The following is a 23332-nucleotide window of genomic DNA, read 5'->3' as shown; positions in this document are numbered from 1 at the left end:
GAGTCCCTGAAGTGTGAGTAGCCTTAGCAGGAGGAGCCCGCTTGCCACTCTTTTTGCCCTTAGGAGGAGGGCAAGATTGCCTACAAACAATGGCTGGCTTACTGGGGTAGTTTCTCTGAAATTTAGGGACAGGAGACAAACACAATGAACAATGTGAACAATTCTGCATAGGTTGCTGCAAACTCGGGGTTGGGAGGGGCATTGAGTTTTGACAAACGATCACTTAATAGGATGCAGTTTGCTTTGGAATGGTTCCTAACTGTTACAGGGTTTGCTGGGGTTACTGAGTTAATTTTTATTTCAAAGGAGACATTATCTTTTGTGGTCCAAACCCACCAGTGAGGATGTGACATGGGGGTAGTGCTTTCCCACACATCTGTTTGAGGGTATTTTTGTTACTAAACTTCAGGAATTGTTCTTCCTGTGAGTATGAGGCAGTGCATGTTCCCCAGTCTATAGAGAGGTAGTTAAAATCTGTCATGAGTATGGTATTTGATTTAATAATGAGTGTTTCCAGTAGGTCTAGGTATGAACTATGGGATTCTAGGCATATAGAGGGTGACCTACAGCTTGCTAGAATATGGCTTTGGGACTTTGTCTATGGTGATTTCCATGTGGATAAATTCCAGGACATTGTCCTGTTCAGCCAATGGAGACTTATGTTTGGTGTTAACATAGATTGAGACCCCCCCCTCCACATTTTCTGTCCATGCAGCTACATAGATTGAGACCCCCCCTCCACATTTTCTGTCCGTGCAGATGAAAATATAAATGTGTGGAAGACACTGAAGGCTTGAATTGCTGGAGTACTTTTTGCAGATTTATACCACGTCTCACTAATGGCACAGATGTCTATATTTTCCTCAGTGGGTACAGCTTGTAGGGTGCAGTTTATTGTTTAGGCTCTTAGAGTTGAGCAGTAATACCCTTCAGTTTCTTTGGGTTTTATTTGCTATGTTGGTAAGTTTGGCAATTTGGCATTGCCTAAAAAAGGCTCTAAGGGGATGGATAATGTTTTAGCCAATATCTGTAAGCCTAGGATAGACAGGTGCAGACCATCCTTTCCAAAGCAATGTGGTCTGTCCTCCCATGCTGGCAATTTTTAAATCCCCCTGGAAAGTCAACAGGAACTAAGCCAATTACTGAAGTCAGTTGTCTTTTGTTCATACTGTAGCATCATCCTTGGTGAAGGTACAGTGCTGCCCAGAGCAAGTCACATACCTGTCTGAGACACATATTCAGAGAGATCAACAATTTCTCTCTTTATATTGTCCAGGGAAGTATGTTTCAGGTTATTAACACAACATGGACTATGTTAGAATCATATTGGTACCTCTGGTGTAGTAACTTGAGTGCATGTGTAACCTGGTGGACCCTGGCTCCAGAGAAGCAACTAACTGTTAACTTCATATTTAGTCTGGTGAGTGAGGCATCTGTATATGCCATAGAATGGAGTCCACTATGAGTAATCACTTGGCTTATCTTATGGGCCTCTCTGATGATCTCTGGAGTTTGATACTGGACTAGGTTAGATTGTACTGACATTTGTTAGTAGTGCTGTTGTTTAATCTGCAAGCTAGGTACTCCAAGCTTGTCTCCATGCATTGGCTTTGTTTTCACCGCACTACCTTGCAGGTTTCAGTTCTAAAGGAAGTTTTATACATAACATTTACTTTCTGGCTGTTTGTGTTTATACAGGACACTGCTAACCTCTGGATATAACAACACCAAGAAAGATGGCTTGTAAGTGTAATGCTACAACAAAAGAACTTAAACAAACTACCTTGAAAAGGCAATTTCAAGTATTAGAGACCTTTAGAATTGCTTAAAGGCAAATATCAACAAATAAAGCAAAAATAAAGCAGTAGCACTCTAAACCGTTAGCTGAAGCACAAAGAAGTAAAATAAATCTCTCATCTGCCAAGGATGGAGCAGGTTCAACTCAGGACCCCCCTCAGAGTGTGGTGAGGGCGCCAAGCAGATGGGAGCTCTGGGAAAAGGAGCAGGAGACAACTTATGGTTGTAGTGACCTTTGAGTAAGAATACAAAAATAAGGGGGGGGCTGTAGGGGGTTTAAAGCTGTTCACACAGCAAGTACAGGAGTCTAGTCCACTCCTGCAAAACATTTATTTTCCTCAAGTACTGTTGCAATGATCCTTTATGTGCTTGAGGGAGTCATTTTCAGTGTTACTGCATTACGCGATGTGTTTTTGGCATTAAAGGGAGAACATTAAAAATGACTGTTTTAGGTACTGAAGCAGCAAAAGAAAACTTATCCATCATTTAGACAGGCAGGCAGGAAAAGGAAATGGGCTGGTACCATGGTTTGTTCCACTGCATTCTGAGAACTCAGAACGCCTTGGAAGCAGCAACTGCCACACTGCTTAGTCCCAGGTCAATTGGGGCAAGGGGCAGCACAAGCAATATCTGGGCATAAGGAACTGCAGCACTCAGTAAGGGGCATCCGCTATAAAATCATCAATATTTTACACACATATTCCAATAATCTGTGGCTTTTGATTAACAATATTCTCAGAGGTTAGTTTCTTACACTGTGACATATAACATTTTTATATACTGTATTTTTAGGTCAGTCGAATCATCCTTATTTTACTTTTGTAAAAAGAACTAGGCACATGCTTTAGGGGCCAGTGAGAAAGAAGGCAGCGTTAGAGACAAAGGTAGATGTATGAGTTGCATTACAGAAAGTGAGATCTGTACTAAGCTGGAGAGGAGCAGGATTTTTCAATAAACACATTTAATGTGTGCACAGACAATACTGATATTGTATGAAGAAATATTAGAAAACATGGAACATATGGATGGAAGCAAGTAAAGTCAAACAGTGTGCTAGTAATATTCAAAAAATGGTTTTACTAAAAAGAAAGGAGTATTAAAGATGGGATAACTCAAAATAATGCAGTTATGGAGAATGCTGGTCGAAGAAGGGACAATTTTAATACTGTAACTGGAACAAGTGTAGTAAAAGAAATAAAGTGGATTTTCTACACCCAGGTACTTGCAGAAGGAACAAAGATATGGTACTTGTTGTAATAATGGATCTGTAAGTAGATCTCCAGCATTAGGAATGGACAAGACTCACACTGAAGTTGTTAGGACTGCTTGGGACATGAAACTTTCCCAGTCTGTTAAACCTCACCCATATCTCCATAAAACATTTTACTTTTGGGCCAAGTGAAAGATGAATGAAGAGAAAGAAGGCAAGGAAAGGAAGATGGGCACTTCCTGTAGCGGAGACCGACAGCACAGGCTACTAACTGTCTTCCTACAAGTCACCAGTACAGTTTGATTCCTTCCCCACTATCATTTATGTCCCGTCTGACTCTGAGCAAGTCACTAAACCAGACAGTACTCCAGGTCACAAGGTAGGTGATACATTGTACAGTTTACAATGATCTCTATGGATGACATCCTCTCTGTGCTGGAAGAGACTATCCTGACTACTGACCTCTAGTAGCCAGTTGACTAGAAAAGGAAATAGTTTTGTACTTTATAGACTCAGGTGGTTTGCTAATACTGACATACATTTTGTGAATATTCTTGGGGCAGATATTAGGCTGAAGGGTAGAGTCTTGAATTGCTTATTACTTTTAATTATTTATTTTATTTTATTTTGGTGCAGCGGTTAGCGTTGCCACCTCACAGCAAGAGGTTCTCCGGTTCGATCCTCGGCTGGGGTGCCTTCTGTGCGGAGTCTGCATGTCCTCCCTGTGGTTGCATGGGTTTCCTCTGGGTGCTCCGGTTTCCTCCCACATCACAAAGACATGCTGTAGGTGGATTGGACACTCTAAATTGGCCCTAGGTGTGAGTGCGTGCATGTGTGTGCCTTCTGTGGAAGGTTGGGCACCGGGCTGGCAACTCGACACTGTAAACCTCCACTGCCAATCATGAGCGGACAGGTGATCCGCTGTGGCGACCCCTAACCAGGAAAAAAGCTGAAAGAAGAAGAAGATTTATTTTATCTTATTTTATTTTACATTTGTTAACCGGGTTAGTCTGTCTGAACTTTTGGCTCATTTTCAGCAGAGACCCGGGGAGAAAAGTTCCTCAGGACTAGAAAACAATTTATTACATTTTAGTAACATAGTAGTAACAATCAGCTGTAGGATCTTACAAGCAGAGACCTGGAGAGAAAAAAAAGCTCCTCAGGCAATTCAATTATACAGAGTATTAACAATTTACAGACACGTATGTGAGTTGTTACAAACAAGGTTTTAAACAATTAGCAGAAGAAAACATGACTAGTTACAATATTATTTAAGCTGCTTAGAGCAAAATGAGTTAATAGTTAGGCAGATGCTTATTTAAAGTGGGTAGGATCTAGTTGTATAGGAGTCTGGAAACAAGAAAGGAAAGTAAGAATGGCTAGTAGGAGATGTAGGGGAGGTAGAGTATAGGAGACAGACTAGACAGATAGGTTGTTCTGAGACTGTAAGAATTAAGAGTGGTTGGAGACAGAGGAAGGGAAGAGGTAAAAGAGGCAGGGGAATAGTGTTAGAGATACATTAAGAATGAGGTGGTGAAATAGGTGAAAGGATGGTGGTTTCAGGGTGGTTGGCTACAGTGGCAAGACCACTTTGTTTTTAGGTATTTCCTTGTGGCTAATTTGAAACTTTTGCTATGCTGGAGGGATTTTATTTCCAAGGGGAGTTGGTTCCAGGATGTAGCTGGGTTATAGTTATAGAGAAGGCAGCCTATTTTGGTTTTGGGTTTGTAGATGTCTAATAATTCTTGATTTGAGCTGACTAGCATCCTAGCAGGGGAATACTTGGATATGACAGTGGAGAGGCTGGGGCAGAAGGAGGGTAGATAGAGGATAGAGTAGATGATTTCTAGTTAGTATAGCTGGAGCAGCTGAGTGAATTCTAGCCAGTCTAGTTGCTGTAGGGCTAAGCAGTGGTGTGACTTGTAGGTTTGGTTAGCTGAAAATCTGGCAATCTTATTACAGGTCGTTTCAAGCTTGGAAATAAGTGTAGAATTTAGGTTTGTGAATATGTGGCAGCTGTACAGGAGTGTTGGGAGTAATAAAGCCTGGGAGAGAGTTATTCGGGCAGTGTTAGTTAAGTATTTCTTGCTACGGAAAAGGTGTCCAAGTTTCTGATGAGTTCTTTTTACTGAGTTAGTAATATGGAGATCAAACTTAAGCTGATCATCTATTGTAACACCTAGCAATTTAGTACTAGATTCACCTGAGATGATAGTGTTGTTGCAGGATAAGATGATAAATGTACTTTTGAGTGTGGTGATGTTTTTAGGGAGGAAGAGTAGGAGCTTATTTTTTTTTGGATTAAGTATTATTTTGTTATCACTAAACCAAGTCTCAATGGTGTTGAAAGATGCCTGGGTAGTTCTGTGGAGGTCAGTTGGGTTGTCAGCAATGGTTATAACAGTTGAGTCATTAGCATAGTGCACAAGAGATGAATGGGGACAAGAGTAGTAGAGCAAGTTGGTGAAAATATTAGAGAGTAGTGGTCCAAACATGGATCCTTGGGGGACTCCCATTTATACAGTGAAAGGGGAGGATAGTGCAGACAGCCATTTAACTGACTGTTGGCGGGTAGAGAGATAGCTGGAGAACCAGGAGATAGTAGGGGGAGAGAAATGTAAGTTAGTGAGTTTATCTAGAAGGAGTGGGTGCGAGACAGTGTCAAAGGCTTTAGAAACGTCAAGGAATAGGCATGAGACAAGTTTATTGTTATCACGAGTTAGGGAGACTATGTTGATGAATGATATGAGTGCAGTAGTTGTACTATGCTTGGGACAGAAACCATGCTGTGTGGGTGTGAGAAGGTTTTCCTGGTGAAGGTAATGCATTACCTGCTTGTGAATGCATTTCTCTAGGATTTTTGAGAATGGAGAGAGTACGGAAATCGGTCTGAAGTTGGATATGTCTGAGGAGTTGCCCCCTTTGTGAATGGATAGATAAAGAAATTCTTCCATACAGTGGGGACATAGGATTCAGAAATGGATCGGTTGATTAAGATGGATACAGGATAAGAAGGAGGTTCAGAGGCAATCTGCAGAAAGTAAGAGGGTAGCTTGTCAACAGATGGGGTGCAAGGTTTAAGTTTAGAGAGTAATGACTTTACATAGTTAGTCGATACTGCTTTTAGAGAGAAGGAGTTAGGAGGGTTTGGAAGAGGTATAGAGTTTGTGGGAGTGCTAGTGTTGATTCTGGGGGGGGGTTTATTATGATGGTTATTGAGTTTATAAAATGATTGTTACATTTGTTGGCTATGTCTTCAGGTGTTGCACTGAGACATGGGTTAGGAGAGGAAGGGTTTCCTGGATTCAGAGTCTGTTTAAAAGAGCTCCAGAATTTCTTTGGGTCTGATTTAAGAATAGAGGGAGGATTGGCATAGAAGTTTATTTTGCCATAATGGATGATTTTTTTTATTTTATTTCTGAGTTCTTTATATTTCTGAAGAAGAGAAGGGGTCCTAGTTTTAGTCTACATTTTCCAAATCCTATCCTGGTCTTTCATGAGGGTTCTGGTAGATTTAGTGAGCCAGGGAGCAGTATTAGATTTGATTCTAATTGTGCGAAGAGGAGCAAGGGAGTTAAGAATGTTTAGACATGTAGTGTTGGAGTGGACAGCTTCATCTAAAGGAAGAGTGGTGAGGCAAGATCAGTTAATTTTGGAGATTTGGTGAATAAAGGAGTTAGGACAGAAATGAGAAAGTGAGCGGGTGGTAATAAATTTGTTAGGTTTGGTAAGGTGGGGATTATGTCTGGTAACTGTTATAGGGCAGTGGTCGCTGAGGGCATTTGGAAGGGTTTGGGAATTATGATAGTTTTGAGGGTGGGAGACCAATATCCAGTCAAGAAGACAGCTAGGTAGGTGAGATTTATTAATGTAGATTGGGGTTGTGATTAGCTGCTCAAACCCATGTAGGTTTATACAGGAAGTAGTGTTGGGAGCTTGTATTGTAAGCCAATCAATATTTACATCTCCCAGTATAATTATTTTGTTGTGGAGGGTATGTGAGAGGTGAGATAGGATGTTCTCAAGTATGTTAATATTACCACCAGGGGGAATATAGATGCGACAGTTATGGTGTTGAAACTGTTAAGTTTGAAGTTGGTCAGTAGGAGTTCAGCTGGTGAGAAGGAGGGTAAGTCTAGTGTGGGAGTGATTTGGGAGAGACAATTGGAGTAGAGTATGGAGACTCCTCCTCCTTTTCTTTTAGGTCGATCTAATCTAAGGATATTATAGCCAGGAGGGATGATTTCACTGTCCAGATGGTGTGGTCTTAACCATGTTTCAGTTAGGGTAACTATGTCAGGGGTATAGTTAGTTATCCAAGCATGGAGTTCTTGAACTTTATTTACAAGACTTCTGACATTGATAGAGCAGAATTGTACTTGTTTTTGTGGGTTGGAGGGGTTGGCAGTTTAGATACAGGGGGTTACTGTTCAGGGTAGTGTCTGTAGGGCCTGGATTAGGATGAATATCACCAGATAGAAGTAGAGGTTTGTAATGGGGTTTTAATTTGAGTAAGTAGACTTTGTTTTTTTTTGTTTTAAAGGGGAGGGGGGAGATATTTTTATTGTAGGAATGGGAGTGGTGGGGGGAAGGATGGAGGGACAAATTAGTAGATAGGGTTGTGGTGTAGTACTTGAGTGAAGAGTGGTGTTTGAGGGATGGAAATAGGGAGTAGGTAACTGAGTGATAGGAGGTGAGGTGACAGAGTATAAGGAGTAGAGAAGGTAAGAGTATAGTTTGAGTTGTAATAGACGTGTCACTTTATGGGACGTAGAACAGAGGATGAGGAAGGGGTTGGAGTAAGGTATAGTAGTCTTTGATAGTGGATAGTAGGTAAGTGTGGGGAGGAGCAAAGAAGGGAGGTAGTATGAGAACAGGAAGTAGAAGGGTGAGGATTTGGGGGGAAGTGAGGGGGCGTGGTTGTATGGATAGGTATAAAGGTAATGATGTGGGGGGTGGGTAGGGAGCAAAGTGAGCAAAGCAGGGCTATACCTTCCAGATAGAACTTAGCTAAAAAAAAACTATCAGCTAGTCCAGGGACACTTACTAGAGATGCTACACCTGGAGGGCTTTCAGTTGCAATTAAAGCAAATATGACATCCAGGGTTTTTAAAACCTTTGATGTGTTGTACCTGAGCAATCACTTGGGAGGTGGGGGAAGGGAGGGAAATCTTCAATTGGAATTTAAAGTAGCAGGGAGAATCCAAGGGACTCTGCTAAACCTAGCTAATTATCAAGGACAGCCAAGGAAATAAGGTAAACATACAGGCACACTTGTTCAAGGACTGGAAGGTTTCTCCAAGAAAAACTATGTGTAGGAGTACACCACAGTTAGAAGGTGTATGCTGCTTACTAGTCTGCAATGGCAGATTTTATTCTCTTTTATATTTGTATTCCCCTTTGCTCATTGTTTGCTGCACACAATGTAGCTTGGACTTTGAAAGCATAGCATTCCTTTTATATATAGGTTCATAGGTAGGTACTAGGCTATCGCTCCAAGGGCCTACAAGGTTCCCTGGCTTACACCACCCAAGAAAGTTAGTTTCCTGTGCCACTGTCGAGCAGAGACACAGAAGTGATCCCCGGGGTGTATTTCCTATTTCCCATCCACTCATTAAGATTTTTCTTGAAGAGTGCTAATGAAGAACTTTGCTTGACATAGATGGGTAGCCTGTTCCAGAGTATGGGAAGTCTCTGGGACAGGAATATCTATATTTGATAATCAGTTAAGCCCACTAGGCAAAAGTCTACCTTTTCAGGGGCAAATCTCGAGCACCATTTGGTTAAGTGTTTTCATCAGTCTCACAGGAAATAAATGGATGTGGAAGGAATGAAACCCTTTACCCTGGACTACATGAAGCAGCTTGTTTAAAATGTAAAGTCTTAATCCTTGGCAGCTTCCCTTTTGTTCTTCATGAGTGGCTGGCTAAAACACCAGAGATAGGTTCATAGGTTCATAGATTAGTACTAGGCCAACTGCCCTTGTGAGCCATTTTAAGCCAAGCCAATTATCCTTTGAGAGATTCAAACCCTGCACCTTGTGTTTGTAAGGCAAACACCTTAACCATTAGGCCACCCTCCAACACAAGATCTCATTGTTTGCACCAGTACTGTTGCTCAGAGCAGGAGATGTAACATAGCACCTCAAAAGAAATTCTTAATGTTGGGACTTTGAGTTTTGGTAGAATAATGGTCTCTACCAGATCCTCTGTGTCCTTGTAAATGAGTATTAACCATGGCCTTCACTGAATCTTCTGTGTCCATGTGAAAGAGTATTAACCATGGTCTCCACTATATCTTCTGTGTCCTTGAGAGCAAATATTAATCATGGCCTTTGTGATGCCCCAGCACTGGCCCAGTAGTCAAGGAACCTCAATCCTCTCCACTGGCAAATGGGGAATGTACACACTGGCAGGATGACAAGTACACACAATTTCCATTCAGAGCACACAGAGATCACAGTCAGTCTGAGGCTGTCTTCTCCCTCTTTCTCCAGATCCCCAATAGGACTCCCCACTGGCACAGCTACAGAGTTGAGATCTCAGCCAATCGGCCAAACCAAGATCTCAAGTACCCTCTCTGTCCAACCAGTGCTTTGTGTCCCTGACCAAGTAGCTGACACACACACACACACACAGACACACACTTTAAGATTTGATTTACATACAAACACACACACACAATCTCGAGACAAGTACCAAAACCACAAAATCACAAAACCCCATAAAACTGAACATCACAATACTGAAACTTCAGAATATTGAACTTTCAGTATGTGATGCTCTGATTTAAAACACACCCTCCGCCACACAAGCAAACACACATACACCTTCCTCCCCACATTACAACAAACCAACAAACACACACACACACACACACACACACACACACACACACACACACACACACATGGGGAAGCCTGGCACAGGTTTACTAGTTATGCCCCTTTCTGCCCAGACTACAGGGTAGTTCCAACTGCCGCCAGCCAAATCTTATCAGCTATTTTAAGGCCCTTAACAAAGGGTGTACAATCTTAATGTGCAATGTTAGTATTAATCCAAATGATAGTCTGCCCAAGAACAAGGCTATTTAGGATGTGGCCTGTACAGTGTTTCCATATAGATATGCAAGTACTCTAAGAGCTTAAATATCTCTAAAGAGACCAGCCACAATTGAAAGGTTTAAATATATTTTATAATAAATAATAAAAGAACAAGACAATACTCAGTAAGTAATCAGTTACATCAGAGCTCAAAATCACAGGAAATATTTAAAACAACATTGTAGGACAGTCTAAAATAAATAAAGAAAACATCTAAGCTACACTTTACTATATTCTTAGCTGAATCTAAGAGTTACTATGCCCTATAAACTTACTTACAGCAAGGCAAGTGCACAGTTGATGATGAATGGATGTTGTCGTTAGGTCAAAAGACAGATACAAAATGCACAATCTCTCTCTCTCACTGAAAGAGTTCTTAAATTAATATCAAATATTACTTCTGGGTTAGCTTGGATAACATCACCTTTTGTCACCTGACTTTAGTTCCCAAGCTAAACCCGCATTGTTAGGACTAACAGAATTTTAGCATCTCCCTGTGAAAAATACATATCTCTCAGATGTTTGCAGATCCTGGAAGTCATAAAACAATAAAACACTTCTACATCTTAAACCTAGTAATAACTTCTCTTTCAAGACAATACAAAAAACTTCTAGCACTAGACATTGTGTCTTCTACTGCATTGAAATTGAGAGATAACACCTCTTTTATTACATGGTTATGAAACAATTTAATTTCAACTATTTTCTCTGAAGTTTTTCAAGTTAACTTCCTGTGTTCCAGTTTCCATTAAACATATACATCTAAACAGTCACAACAGTGCAGGTACATTCCTGTTCTATTTCAATAGGGCACGCTGTGGTTACATTTAACTCAGTAGTTTACGCACACTTCTGTATAAATCATATAAATATTCACAATGACATAGAATTATTTACAAAATACCCGATAGCTGGGCTGGCAGTATTTCCCTTTGTCACAGCCTGCAATGAATTCTCTGCTTCCATGTCAGTGGGTGTTGTGAAAGGTAAATGTTTATAACCTGCAGCAATAAGGCTTTGCCCATTTTCGTTCACTGATTTTGGAACTTTCCATCCTATTAAAGAAACATTGTGGGAAGTAAAATTTCATATCTGTAGCATCTTGGGGCAATGTAGAAATTGCCTCATGTACACAGACAACTCTCTCCTTCTAAAACCCAACACTACAACCTGTGAGAGATGCACTTATCTAGCCAAACTGGAGGAAAAGGTCTCTCCAACCAAGACTGAACTTGACACTCAAGAGGAGAAGGTAAACACTTGCACCACACCACACTCATCACGTAGTCTCACTAAATCTACACCACCAAAATCCACACATAGAAACACAAAAACATTCGCAGAGGCTCTCAATAATAATCTGTCTGAGCAACAGAGACCTCCAAAGCAGAAATGCAACCGACCTCCACCCCCCAACACAACCCAAATGACACATAGCCCGCAGACTCAGTGTGTCACTCAACCACAGTCAATAAGGCAAAACAACGTACCCAACACACTAGTCATAGGTGACTCTATAGTCAGGCACACTGATGTCCCACTCACCAGGCTAAACAAGGAGAAGGTTACTGTCAGCTGCCTGTTGGGTGCCAGGATCCGCCACCTAACCCATGCACTTAGGTCACTCCACAACAAGTACAAATATGACTATGTCATTGTCCATGTTGGTGTGAATGACCTGAGATGTACCTCCCTGGACTACATGAAAAGAGACATGGAAGAGCTCTCTTATCTTGTAGCCCAGGCAGGTATGACCCTAGCCCTGAGTAGCATTCTGCCATCACCCAGATTGATGCCACAGTACAAGGACAAAATGATTGACTTCAACAATTGGCTAAGCTTCTGGTGCCATTCTAAAGGGATCCAGTATCTGTCTGCCTGAGATGACATGGTCGGCAGACCATGATGCTTTGCCAGAGATGGCCTGCACCTGTCACCCCTGGGATTCCAGATACTGGCTAAGGTTCTTGCCGCCCCATAGTGCCCTTTTTTAGGCAAGGTTCAAATGACAAATTCACCACCATAACAGGAACAGGCAAGCAAAAACTGAGGGTGATGCTACTCAATGCTAGAAGTCTAAATCTCAAAATGCACTCACTCAAGGCACTCCTTAAAATGGAGAACATCGATATCTGTGCAGTGACTGAGACCTGGTTCAAGGCTCCACAGAGCACCCCTGCACTACCAGGCTATAACTCATACCACACTTTTTGGCCATGTAACATGGACCGAAACACCAAAGGCAGAGGTGTGCCCATATTCATTAAGGATATCCACACCTCCAGGCTAGTTGCTCTGCATAATGCAGCCGAGGTTATCCAAGTGCAACTAACTCTGGGCAAAACTGCAATCCAAATTGCAGCTTGCTACAGATCACCCACCATGTCCCTGGATTCCCACTCCTCCCAGGCCACAGAAGTTGCTCACAAAGAGGATTACTGGCCTCAAACAGATGCCCTACACTGACCGTCTCAAAAAACTCCAGGTTTACTCTGTACCATATCGCCTACTCTTAGGAGATCTCTGCCTAACATATAAAGCTATGTTAAACCCAGAGCTGTTGGACATGCTACACCTAATGAAATCCCAATCCCTCCGAGCTACATGCTCTAGGGACCTAAACCTTATCACCACAATAAACAGGACATGCTGGAGGGATAGATTCCTGTCCCAGAGACTTCCCATACTCTGGAACAAGCTACCCATCTATGTCAAGCAAAGTTCCTCATTAGCACTCTTCAAGAAAAATCTTGATGAGTGGATGGGAAATAGGAAATACACCCCAGGGATTACTTCTATGGCTCTGCTTGACAGGGGCACAGAAAATGAACTTTCTTGGGTGGTGTAAGCCAGGGAACCTTGTTGGCTAGGCTTACTTAGGCCCTTGGGTCGATAGCCTAGTACCTACCTATGAACAAACATTCTTTTCTTTATTTCCAGGCTGAGAGTAAAACTGGTCAGTTATCAGTACTCTGACCCAGGTTAACAAATTCAAATAAATAAACAAACAGATGGATCGCTGCTATCTATAGGCTTCTCAGAGCATTCTTTCAGATAATGAGACAGAGTCTGGGAGCCTACCCCCCCCCCCCATCTCTCCTGAATTTGCTTGTTTTAGGGGTTCACCAAATTTAGGACCATCAGGTGGTGAAAGAGGAAAAGCTGTCACTTTCTATATCATCAATTGCTTTCAAAGTCTGGGTAAGTTTTGAAGAAGCTCTCTATTTTTTAGGCTTTTCTGGACGTAAAACATATGAGTTGTGGAAAAGGCTCTTATTGTCCTTTTAAAATTAATAGAAATAGTCTAGGGCTGCAAGAGGAGAATGATGAACCGCCAACTTGATAGGGAGAATTTTATATGAGACAGGGTGGGGTTGATCGATACATGCAGACAGGAGCCTGTTACCAGGAGGTGACCACTATTGAGAAAAGAGCAGGGCCTATCTGAGACAATTCTGCATCTACTAGATGTCTTAGCTAAAGGAACACAATCTGTTAATTTTGTATTTGAATAGTATACTCCTACTAAGTATATGTACACTTAACTTGGTTGTTTTCTACCTACAGTCACAGTACTTACCTTGCTTGTTTTCTACCTACAGTCACAGTACTGCTGTTCTTTGTATCCTGTCTAGACTATATGATATCAGTGAAATGTATAACGGGTATTTTCATTTTGTACTTGTATCTCAGATTGAATCAATATTTGTATCTGTGCATTGTATATGTATCTTATGGTTATTTATAAATGTGGTGCTTTTCTCCATGGGCCTCCGGTGCAAAAGGACATTTTGTCCAGTCAGACTTTCCCAGTAAACAAATGTAAAATAAAATACTTTAGAAGGTCAATGCAACACAATGTTGACTTTCAGAAGATTGACAGCACAATGTCAACAGCTCACATTACTGAGTGGTAAGATCAACAACTTCTAATACAATACCGATGCTGCACAAAACTAAGGAAACATCCATACATATAATAATGTTTTTGCAGAGTGGCAAGCCCCACATCCCTGCTAATTGCATACTAAAAAAATCACACAGTCTCCAGGGGAAAGGGCATATCCCCCTACCCAAGTAATCGTCACTCGCAAACATCTTTCTACTTACATTTTATGAGCAGCAATACCGTGCCTGCATGACGCCGTAAGTCTTCAATCTTTTGCATTTCGATTTATCACTTGAGGATGTGAGCAGATGACAAAGTGGTCTTAGTCTTTTGAAAGTCAATGTTGAGGTGAGTTGACTTTCTAAGGTAGATATGTATACATATGTCATCTCCCTATCTATATATATATAGTTAGGTAGGTAGATATATATATAAATATATATATATATATATATATATATATATATATATATATATATATTATATATATATATATATATATATATATATATATGTGTGTATAGATCCTCTCACTTTAGTAAGTAATCCATGAGTTGACCTTGAAAATATCAACCACAAAAGTCCAACAAACCAAATGTTGACACCCTATCATGCATGCTCGAGAAACAACCTTGGTGCGTGCAATTCCTTCATAAAAGAAAATATAAAAAATTATTAAACAGATTTTGTTTAATTTTTCAATAAAGAAGTATTGCTTTCTAAACAAGTTATAAGCATTTGAATACTTTGAAGTCAGAACTGAGACTGGATACAGTTCATGTTTCTTTTTTCTTGGTTTTAAGGAGGCTCATCCAGCAACTTTGATGATCAAAAACTAGCAGTTTTCCCAGTGGATTATATCTATATAGATAGATAGACAGATGTAGATACACATAAACACACACACACACACACACACACACACACACACACACACACACACACACACACACACACACATATACCATACCAGATTTTTGCCTCATATTTTGATCCATTTTTCATAAAATTGTGGTTTTCTGGCAAATTAGTGGCAAATGATTAAAGACTAAAGTTAGAAATAACGACAGGGCATTTGAGTTTCAGACTCCATACCCTTCAGAAAATTCATGCTAATGTAAAACCTGTTATTCTATCAACTTTCTAAGTTTGTAAGAGCAATATTTAAAAATTGTCCCTATTTTTGGGCCTTTGTTCTACTTTTATTTATGGCATTGCCCAGATTTCTTGCCCTAAGAGGTTGAGAGGTACGACACACACACATAACACACTCACACACACAGACACACATAAATATTGCATACACACAAACACACAGACAGGTCTTCCTTAAAGGGTTTACCAGGTAAACATATATAAACAAAGTAAAATAAATGAATTATTTTTCTACTTAAGTTTGTTTTCTCATGAACAGGAAATGTGACATTGCTAGCTTTGTACAGAACTGAGGTTCATATTTTGCTTAGTAAAAGTAATTGTTATAACTATTCTGAATCCCACTACCATTCACAGGCCCTATACAGCTGAAATTATTAGCATCTTTGTCCGTGTTCTGCATTTAGGGTTTTTTGTCACATTAGCCAACACCACTACATTGAAAGACTGCTGAGTATTCACCAAGTCTGAACTGCTGAACAAACAGGGAGATCAAGAAACACACAGCATGATAGCCTTGTAAAGCAGATGGCTTATCTCAGTGGGTTTTCTGCTAACACTGAAGTGTTCTAAGCAAAGTAAAAACTCCATTAAACTGTCAAACAGCATAAAAACTAAAACTAAAACTATTTTACCACAGTAAACCTGACATAGACAAAGGCAAGCAAAACAGTACATCAAAGAGAATTTCTTAAATTGCTTATTGTATTTTACAGTAATTTCAGTCTATTAGACTTTCCTTCATCTTGTGCAGAAGTATTTTCTGAGACTAATTAATCTCAATGCACATCACTACGCTACGAAGAAAACTACTGAAAAATCAATAACACTTACCCATGAGACCACTCTCCCATTGAAGCAAGGCAACTTTGCATTATCATCAGAGATCTCTTCCTTCACCACTCTAAAAATAAAAAAAAATATTGACAGAATGAATCAATGTCCCATACTGCCTAATCAGGACTATGTCAATACAAGGAGACATTTCTTAATTTAAACATATTATTCCCAATGTTGGTTATAGTTTTCATCCACTTGAGGGAAGGTATAACCTTCCACTGATGTATGAAAGGGGATGACTACTCTTTTGAAATAGATCAAAGCAATGTACAAAAAATAATTTAGTAATATAACTGAAATAAAAGCTGTAGTTTTAGATTTACACAATCATCACTGCAAATCTTATTCTGAATTGTAAATACTATACAAACCACCTGAGTGAAACTGTGCATGCCTGGTGTTTATGCTGCACACACCACAGGCTACTTGTAAGACAGGACACAGTACAAAACCACAAAGTGAAGTCTAAGAAATGACCAAACAGCCAAACGGGTAGTGTGGGGGAAGGGACAGATTACAAGGGAAAAAGAAAATATAAGGTACCCATAAGTAGGCAAATATTGAATTCAGTTATATATGCAATACGATGTGGTCTTAAGGCTGTTTGTCTACTATCTCTGTGGTTTGCTTCACTGCATAGCTACATTGCTTTATATTTAAAATACATCATCACAAGAGTTGGAAGAACAGGTAATGTCATTACATATGTTTGACGGGAACACCTGTATTTTAAGTTTGGTGAGCTGATTTTCTTTTTATGTAACAGGTCCAACCTTGTATTCTAATAACCAGTCATTCAGGTTTCGGTAACTTACTAGCAATGGTGCTCAGTTTGGACTAGAAATACAAACAATACAAACAAGAGAAGGGATAGAAGTGTGACAGTACAGGACAAGAAAGGAAAGGGAAGACTTGGGAGGGAGAGGATTGAGAAGGGAAGCTAGCAATACACTACCTAATATAAACACAATTGTTGTGTGCCATACAAGCTTGTGTACATAAAAGCATTACTTCAATCACACATATTTGGACCCTCAGCTATTATACTTTTATACAGGAGTTCAGTGGTTATGGCATCTGTCAAATACCTTTCAAATGTATCTCATTGTTAGGAAGGCACCTCATTTTGAGTCTTAATTTCCTATGCAACACCAAAAAGGTCCGTTATAGTTTCATTAAGAATTTTTTAAACAAGTATCCATGGTGAAGAATTCTTGTTGTTGTGTCTTCTGGCTTTTCCCAGTTAGGGGTCACCACAGCGGAACTCCGGTCCGCTAATGATTGGCAGTAGATTTTTACATGCCAAGTTACCAGCTCTGATGCACAACCTTCAACGAAGGTACGCCCATTCACGCATGTCTCCACACAGAAGATGCTCTAGCTGAGAATCGAACAGGACAACGTTTCACTGTGAGGTTAATCACCAGTACATTTTGCAAGTATGAAAAAAAAATTCTCATAAGTTCATAGGTAGGTACTAGGCTATTGGCCCTAGGGTCTATATAAGCCTAGCCAAAAAAGTACCCTGGCTTTCTCCACCCAAGAAAATTATTTTCTTGTGTCCCTGTTGAGCAGAGCCACAGAAGTGATGCCTGGGGTGAATTTCCTATCGCCCATCCAATCATCAAGGTTTTTCTTGAAGAGTGCTAATGAGAAGCTTTGTTTGATATAGATAGGTAGTTTGTTCTAGAGTATGGGAAGTCTCTGAAACAGGAATCTATCCCTCCAGCATGTTCTGTTTATTCTGGTGACAAGGTTTAGGTCCCAAGAGCATGTAGCTTAGAGGGATTGGGATTTCTTTAAGTGGAGCATGTCCAACAGCTCTGGGTTTGACATAGCTTTGCATGTTAGGCAGAGATTGCCTCTGAGTAGGCGATATGCGATGGAGTAAAGCTGGAGTTTTTTTAGACGGTCTGTATAGGGCATCTGTTTGAGGCCGGTAATCTTCTTTGTGAGGTATTTCTGTGGCCTTTCCAGTTGCTGTAGATGTCTTGTGAGGTACATTCCAAAAGAGGGCACTGTATTCTATAATGGGTCTAATGGGAGATGAGTAGAGGGGAACAATAACCTCTTTTTTCCTGGATGAGAAACCTTTTGTGATGAGGTGTGCCACATAGAAGGATTTCCTGACTACTGTGGTGATGTGATTATCAAAGGAGAGACTACTGTCCACCTGTGTCCCAAGGTCTCTTATCACACATTCGGTGTTAAGTAAACTACTGCCTATGTGATAGTTCATGGGTACACAGTTTTTACCAAAAGGGATGACAATGCACTTTTTGGCACTGAGCTTGAGGCCATGGCTTTGACACCAGGCATCTGTCTCAGTGACGCTCTTTTGTAGGATGTCCACATCGTTAGGAGTTTTGATTATGGCTCCAAGTTTGCAGTCATCTACAAACTTCACCAGCCAAAGACCTTCTGAGTTAGCCTGTACTTCTGAGAAGTAGATACCAAACAGGAGAGGACCCAGGACAGAACTCTGAGGTACTCCATTTGTCACTGGTCTGAAGTCGGATTTGGAGTCTGCTACTTTCACAGTGTGGGTTTTGTCAGTGAGCCAGTTGGCAACCCATCTTGTGACATTGGGATTTATACCTAGTTTAGTGAGTTTATCTATAATTCCAGAGTGGGGGATGGTGTAGAAAGCCTTGGCAAGATCTAGATAGGCTGTGTGAACCAACTTACCCTCATCTACGGCTTTGGTGACCACTTCAAAGAAGTCTGTCAGGTTTAGGAGACATGATCTGCCTTTTACAAACCCGAACTGGGTAGGATCCAGAGTTTGGAGATTATCAGTGTCATTGTTTATAAGTTCCATGATGATACGTTCCATAGCCTTGCAGACCAGGCTCGTCAGGCTAATGGGGCGGTAGTTCCCGGGGTCCACGGTGGCTCCCCCTCTGTGGAGTGGGATGACCGTTGCTGTGTGCCATTCAGTGGGCACAAAGCCTGAGGTAAGGCTATGATTGAACATGGTACTTAAGTGGGGTGCCAGTTTGTTCTGTAGTTCATTTAGAATGCAGCCTGGGATGTTGTCAGGTCCCAGGGATGCTGTGTTCTTGGCTTTGGAGAGTGTATGTTTCACCTGTGCAGCCATGATTACAGGAACTTTGCATTCTTCAGGTATAAAGATGGGTCCCTTTAGGGGGTGAGAGTAGGGTAAGGTTAGCACTGAACCTATCTGCCAGAATGTTGGCATTATCAGTTGGTTCTGTATATTTAGTGGCATTGTGCTGTAACTCAGAGTAGATCTGAGTGTTGCCACTGAGATTGTTGACATAGCTATAGAATGATTTGTGGTTGTCTTTAGAATCAGTGGTAATTTTGTTTTCGTAACTAGTTTTGGAGGATTTTATGAGGGATTTCAGCTTTTTACTAAGGCTGACCAGAGTTCCTCCAATTTTGGGATTTTACTCTTTTTTGCAACAGTTTCTTTCTTCCTTCTGTTGTACAGTTTGTTTATGGCAGGGGCCACCAGGTTGGCTTCCATTTTTTGGAGGATAGCATCTTGGTTCCATTAGGGATTGATCAATCCATGCACTCGTGTACGTGCTTATAAAGTGCATTTGTGTAGGATTCAACAGTCTTACCTCTATTGTCCGTTTGCATGTGTATCATGAAGTTTGCCACTTCTGTCTTAAGAAGCATGAAGTTTTCTTTGGAGAAATGTTTTACGGTGGTTTCTCTAATGGGGGGGGGGGTGAGGGCAGGATGTGGATGTCTAGGGTGATTAGCTTGTGGTCGGATCTGAACAAAGAGGAATTGACCTCTGGTGTGGAACACTGGTTGCTCATGTTGGTAATGACCAGGTCTAGGATATTGCTGCCCCTGGTGGGGGGTGTGGATAATTTGATCCAAGGTGTTGGAATTTATGAATTCCAGAAAACGTTGATCAAAAGAGGTGGTACATGAGTAGTTTTCCCAGTTAATGGTGGGGTAGTTGAAATCACCCATTATTAGGGTGCTAGTTTGTACCCTAATATTTTCCAGTGTATCATGAAATGAGGAGTGGGAATGCTGGGGCATGGTGGGGGATCTGTAGCAAGCTACAATTTGGATTGCGGTCTTGCCCAGAGTTAGTTGCACTTAGATAATCTCGGCTGCATTATGCTGAGCAACTAGCCTGGAGGTGTGGCTATCCTTAATGAATATGGACATGCCTCCGCCTTTAGTGTTTCAGTCCAGGTTAGGTGGCCGAAAGGTGTGGTATGAATTACAGCCTGGTAATGCAGGGGTGCTCTCTGTAGCCTTGAACCAGGTCTCTGTCACTGCACAGATGTCAATGTTCCCCATTTTAAGGAGTGCCTCGAGTGAATGCATTTTGAGATTTAGACTTCTAGCACTGAGTAGCATTACCCTCAGATTTTGCTTGCTTGTACCTGTTACGGTGGTGAATTTGTCATTTGAACCTTGCCTAAAAAAGGCACTACAGGGGTGGCAAGAGCTTTAGCCAGAATCCGGAATCCCAAGGACGACATGTGCAGGCCATCTCTGGCAAAGCATCGTGGTCTGTTGATCATGTTATCCCAGGCAGACAGATACTGGATCCGCTTAGAATGACACCAGAAGCTTAGCCAATTGTTGAAGTCAATCATTTTGTCCTTGTACTGTGGTATCATTCTGGGTGATGGCAGGATGCTACTCAGGGCTAGGGTCATACCTGCCTGGGCTACAAGATCGGAAAGCTCCTCCATGTCTCTTTTCATGTAGTCCAGGGAGGTACATCTCAGGTCATTCACACCAACATGGACAATGACAGAGTCATTTTTGTACTTGTTGTGGAGTGACCTGAGTGTGTGTGTTATGTGGCAGATCCTGGCACCAGACAGGCAGCTGACAGTAACTTTCTTCTTGTTTAGCCTTGTGAGTGGAACATCAGTGTGCCTGACTATACAGTCACCTATGACTAGAGTGTTGGGTACGTTGTTATGCCTTATCGGCTGTAGTTGAGTGGCACACTGAGTTTGTGGGCTATGTGTCTTTTGGGTTGTGCTGGGGGGTGGCGGTTGCTTGTGTTTCTGCTTTGGAGGTCCCTGTTGCTTGGGCAGATTTTTATTGAGAGCATCCGTGGAATGTAGGTGTGTATTTTGTGTTTCTGTGTGTGTGTTTTGGTGGTGTAGGTTTTGAGGGACTATGTGAAGAGTGTGGTGTGCTGCAAGTGTTTACCTTGTCCTCTTGACTGTCTAGTCCAGTCTTAGGTGAAGAGAGCTTTGCTTCCAGTTTGGCTATGTAAGTGCATCTCTCACAGGTTGTAGTGTTGTGTGGTAGGAGGAGAGGGTTGTCTGTGTACATGAGGCAATTGCTGCATTGCCCTAAGATGCCCAGATTCATCAGGTAGACAAGAGAAAACACCGGACGTTGACCCTTAGACATGCCTGGATAGGTGCTTATTTATTAAGTACTAAAAAGTGTTTTCCTCTAAACAAGTGAGGAAAGTTGAGTACTGTAGTAATTTGTAGCTTATTTAGTGCTTACAATGAGTTCTGAACAAGTGCTGAGCTCAAAGAAACAGATTTGATTGCTAAAACTAAAACTGGCAAGTTCTAAGGGAAAATTCAAAAAGCAGACTTTATGGTGCCAAGAATACTTTTTAGATAAGCTACCCAGTGCTTACCACTCCACTGATAAGCAGGATGGCTTCCCTCCAACACAGAAAGGCTTGGGGTCTCAGAAACTTACAAACAGTCCTGGATACAGCAAATCTGTATCTGGATAAAGGCAGGAAACAAGCTTAGAGTTTTTTTTTTGGTAAAGTGGAAGGGAGAAAGGAGGAGCAGAAGATAATTCAAGGTTAAGAAACTAAGTGGGTTGGCCTTCTCAAATGTTCCCCCTGTATTAGGTAGAATGAGGTAATGACACTAGACTGGGAGGAGTGTCCCAGATCAAACTTACAGTAGGGGTGGGCAACTGAAAAGCCACCAAGTATAATAACAAGATACCAATAGGGAGGAAGGCTGGGAAACAAAAATCAGAACAAACAGACCCAAACAGATGCTTAATATTGTAGAAAATTTCTAGTTAATACCTCACACACAGTGAAACTAGCTAGAAAAGTATGGAGCAGACAATAAAAGTGCTATAAATAACTCATAAAAATAAGCAAAAAACAGGATACTTAATGTTATATATCACAGATTACCCATATTGTACACTTCCTAGCTGATACCATTACTAAATGTTTCATATTTTGTTTCTTTTTTTTTCCACATAATACAAGCCAGTGTTTTGTCTTTTAAAGATAGAAGTTTGAGAGCTATGCTCTCCCTTATAGCACCAGGGTCCAGGATTCAATCTTCTCCTCTGGTTATTGTCTGTATGGAGGTTTGTACATAATCTCTGTGTCTAGCTACAGTTTTCTTTAGTTACCTCCCACCTTATATAAACCATATTGTTTGACGTACCCAAACTGCCTAAACAAAACTATAAATACTGCATTTACTCTGGAACAGTTTATGGCTGAAAATGGTCTTTGACCAAAAAACTTCATTTACACAGTGAACAAATAAGTAAACATCACAATTAAATTTATAAGTTTACTTTTCATTTGTCCATACAATAGACCAGAATCAAAATCAAAATCAAACTGATTTGGGATAAGATGCAGAAAATACATTTTATGCACAAATGATTTAATGTGCCAAGCCATCTTAAAAAGACAAATAGCAAGATGTGATTCAAAAGGAAAGATCTGGAAGAAACCATCATAATTAATTAATTAATTAATTAATTAAGGTTATGTGGCTCCTTATGCAAAGATGCATGATGGCTTAATGAAAGATAACATTTATTTCTGACGCTACTTTGGCTCCATGAAATATTTGTTACATAAGAAAACAAATAATGCAACATACGAGTGTGTCATATTCAATGGAGCTGTACACAGCATCTTCAACAACTAGATACTGGGATGAATGCTACACTGTGTTCAAGAAAAGGTAACAAAGTATCTTTCTTCTTGGTGAGCATCTCTGTACTGCACAACACATTTTGCATGGCTACTTTTTAACTCACATTAGAAGCAGTACAAACACCTTACTGTAATTCATAGATTTGTTCTATGTGATGATGAATTTCTGAATGACAACTGTCAATGTTACCTTGCAGCAACCACCCTCTGAAGCCAGTTGTTTACTGATTCTGGACCATGGTTTTACTATATTAGCATCTGTTGAGTATTTTATACAATGAGAAAAAACATAGCTCCACATGGATAGTACAGCTTTTCTTATCTCCCCTGAAGTCCACTCTTCAGACGGGGACCTTGACTCTAAGAACTTGAGCTGGTAAAGTAAAGGTACTCAGCCCCTTTATTTAAGTCAGAACTCCAAACCTTCAG

At 40.8% G+C, this 23332-nt stretch overlaps 1 protein-coding gene across 2 annotated transcripts in view; it reads right to left on the bottom strand.

The window, feature by feature from the left end:
- Positions 1 to 23332, bottom strand: part of DVL1 (dishevelled segment polarity protein 1) — a 2262785-nt gene that overhangs the window by 1719739 nt on the left and 519714 nt on the right. For both annotated transcript variants that reach the window (XM_044063185.1, XM_044063186.1), the window contains exon 2: positions 15988 to 16057. In XM_044063185.1, the coding sequence (XP_043919120.1) occupies positions 15988 to 16057 (70 nt within the window). The remainder of the gene's footprint in view (positions 1 to 15987; positions 16058 to 23332) is intronic.

This window comes from Protopterus annectens, chromosome 2.part1, assembly GCF_019279795.1.
Source record: "Protopterus annectens isolate FY-2018-M chromosome 2.part1, PAN1.0, whole genome shotgun sequence".
Classification (NCBI taxonomy): domain Eukaryota; kingdom Metazoa; phylum Chordata; order Ceratodontiformes; family Protopteridae; genus Protopterus; species Protopterus annectens.
Note: the sequence above shows the minus strand (reverse complement) of the source record. Positions and strands in the feature narration are given on the sequence as shown.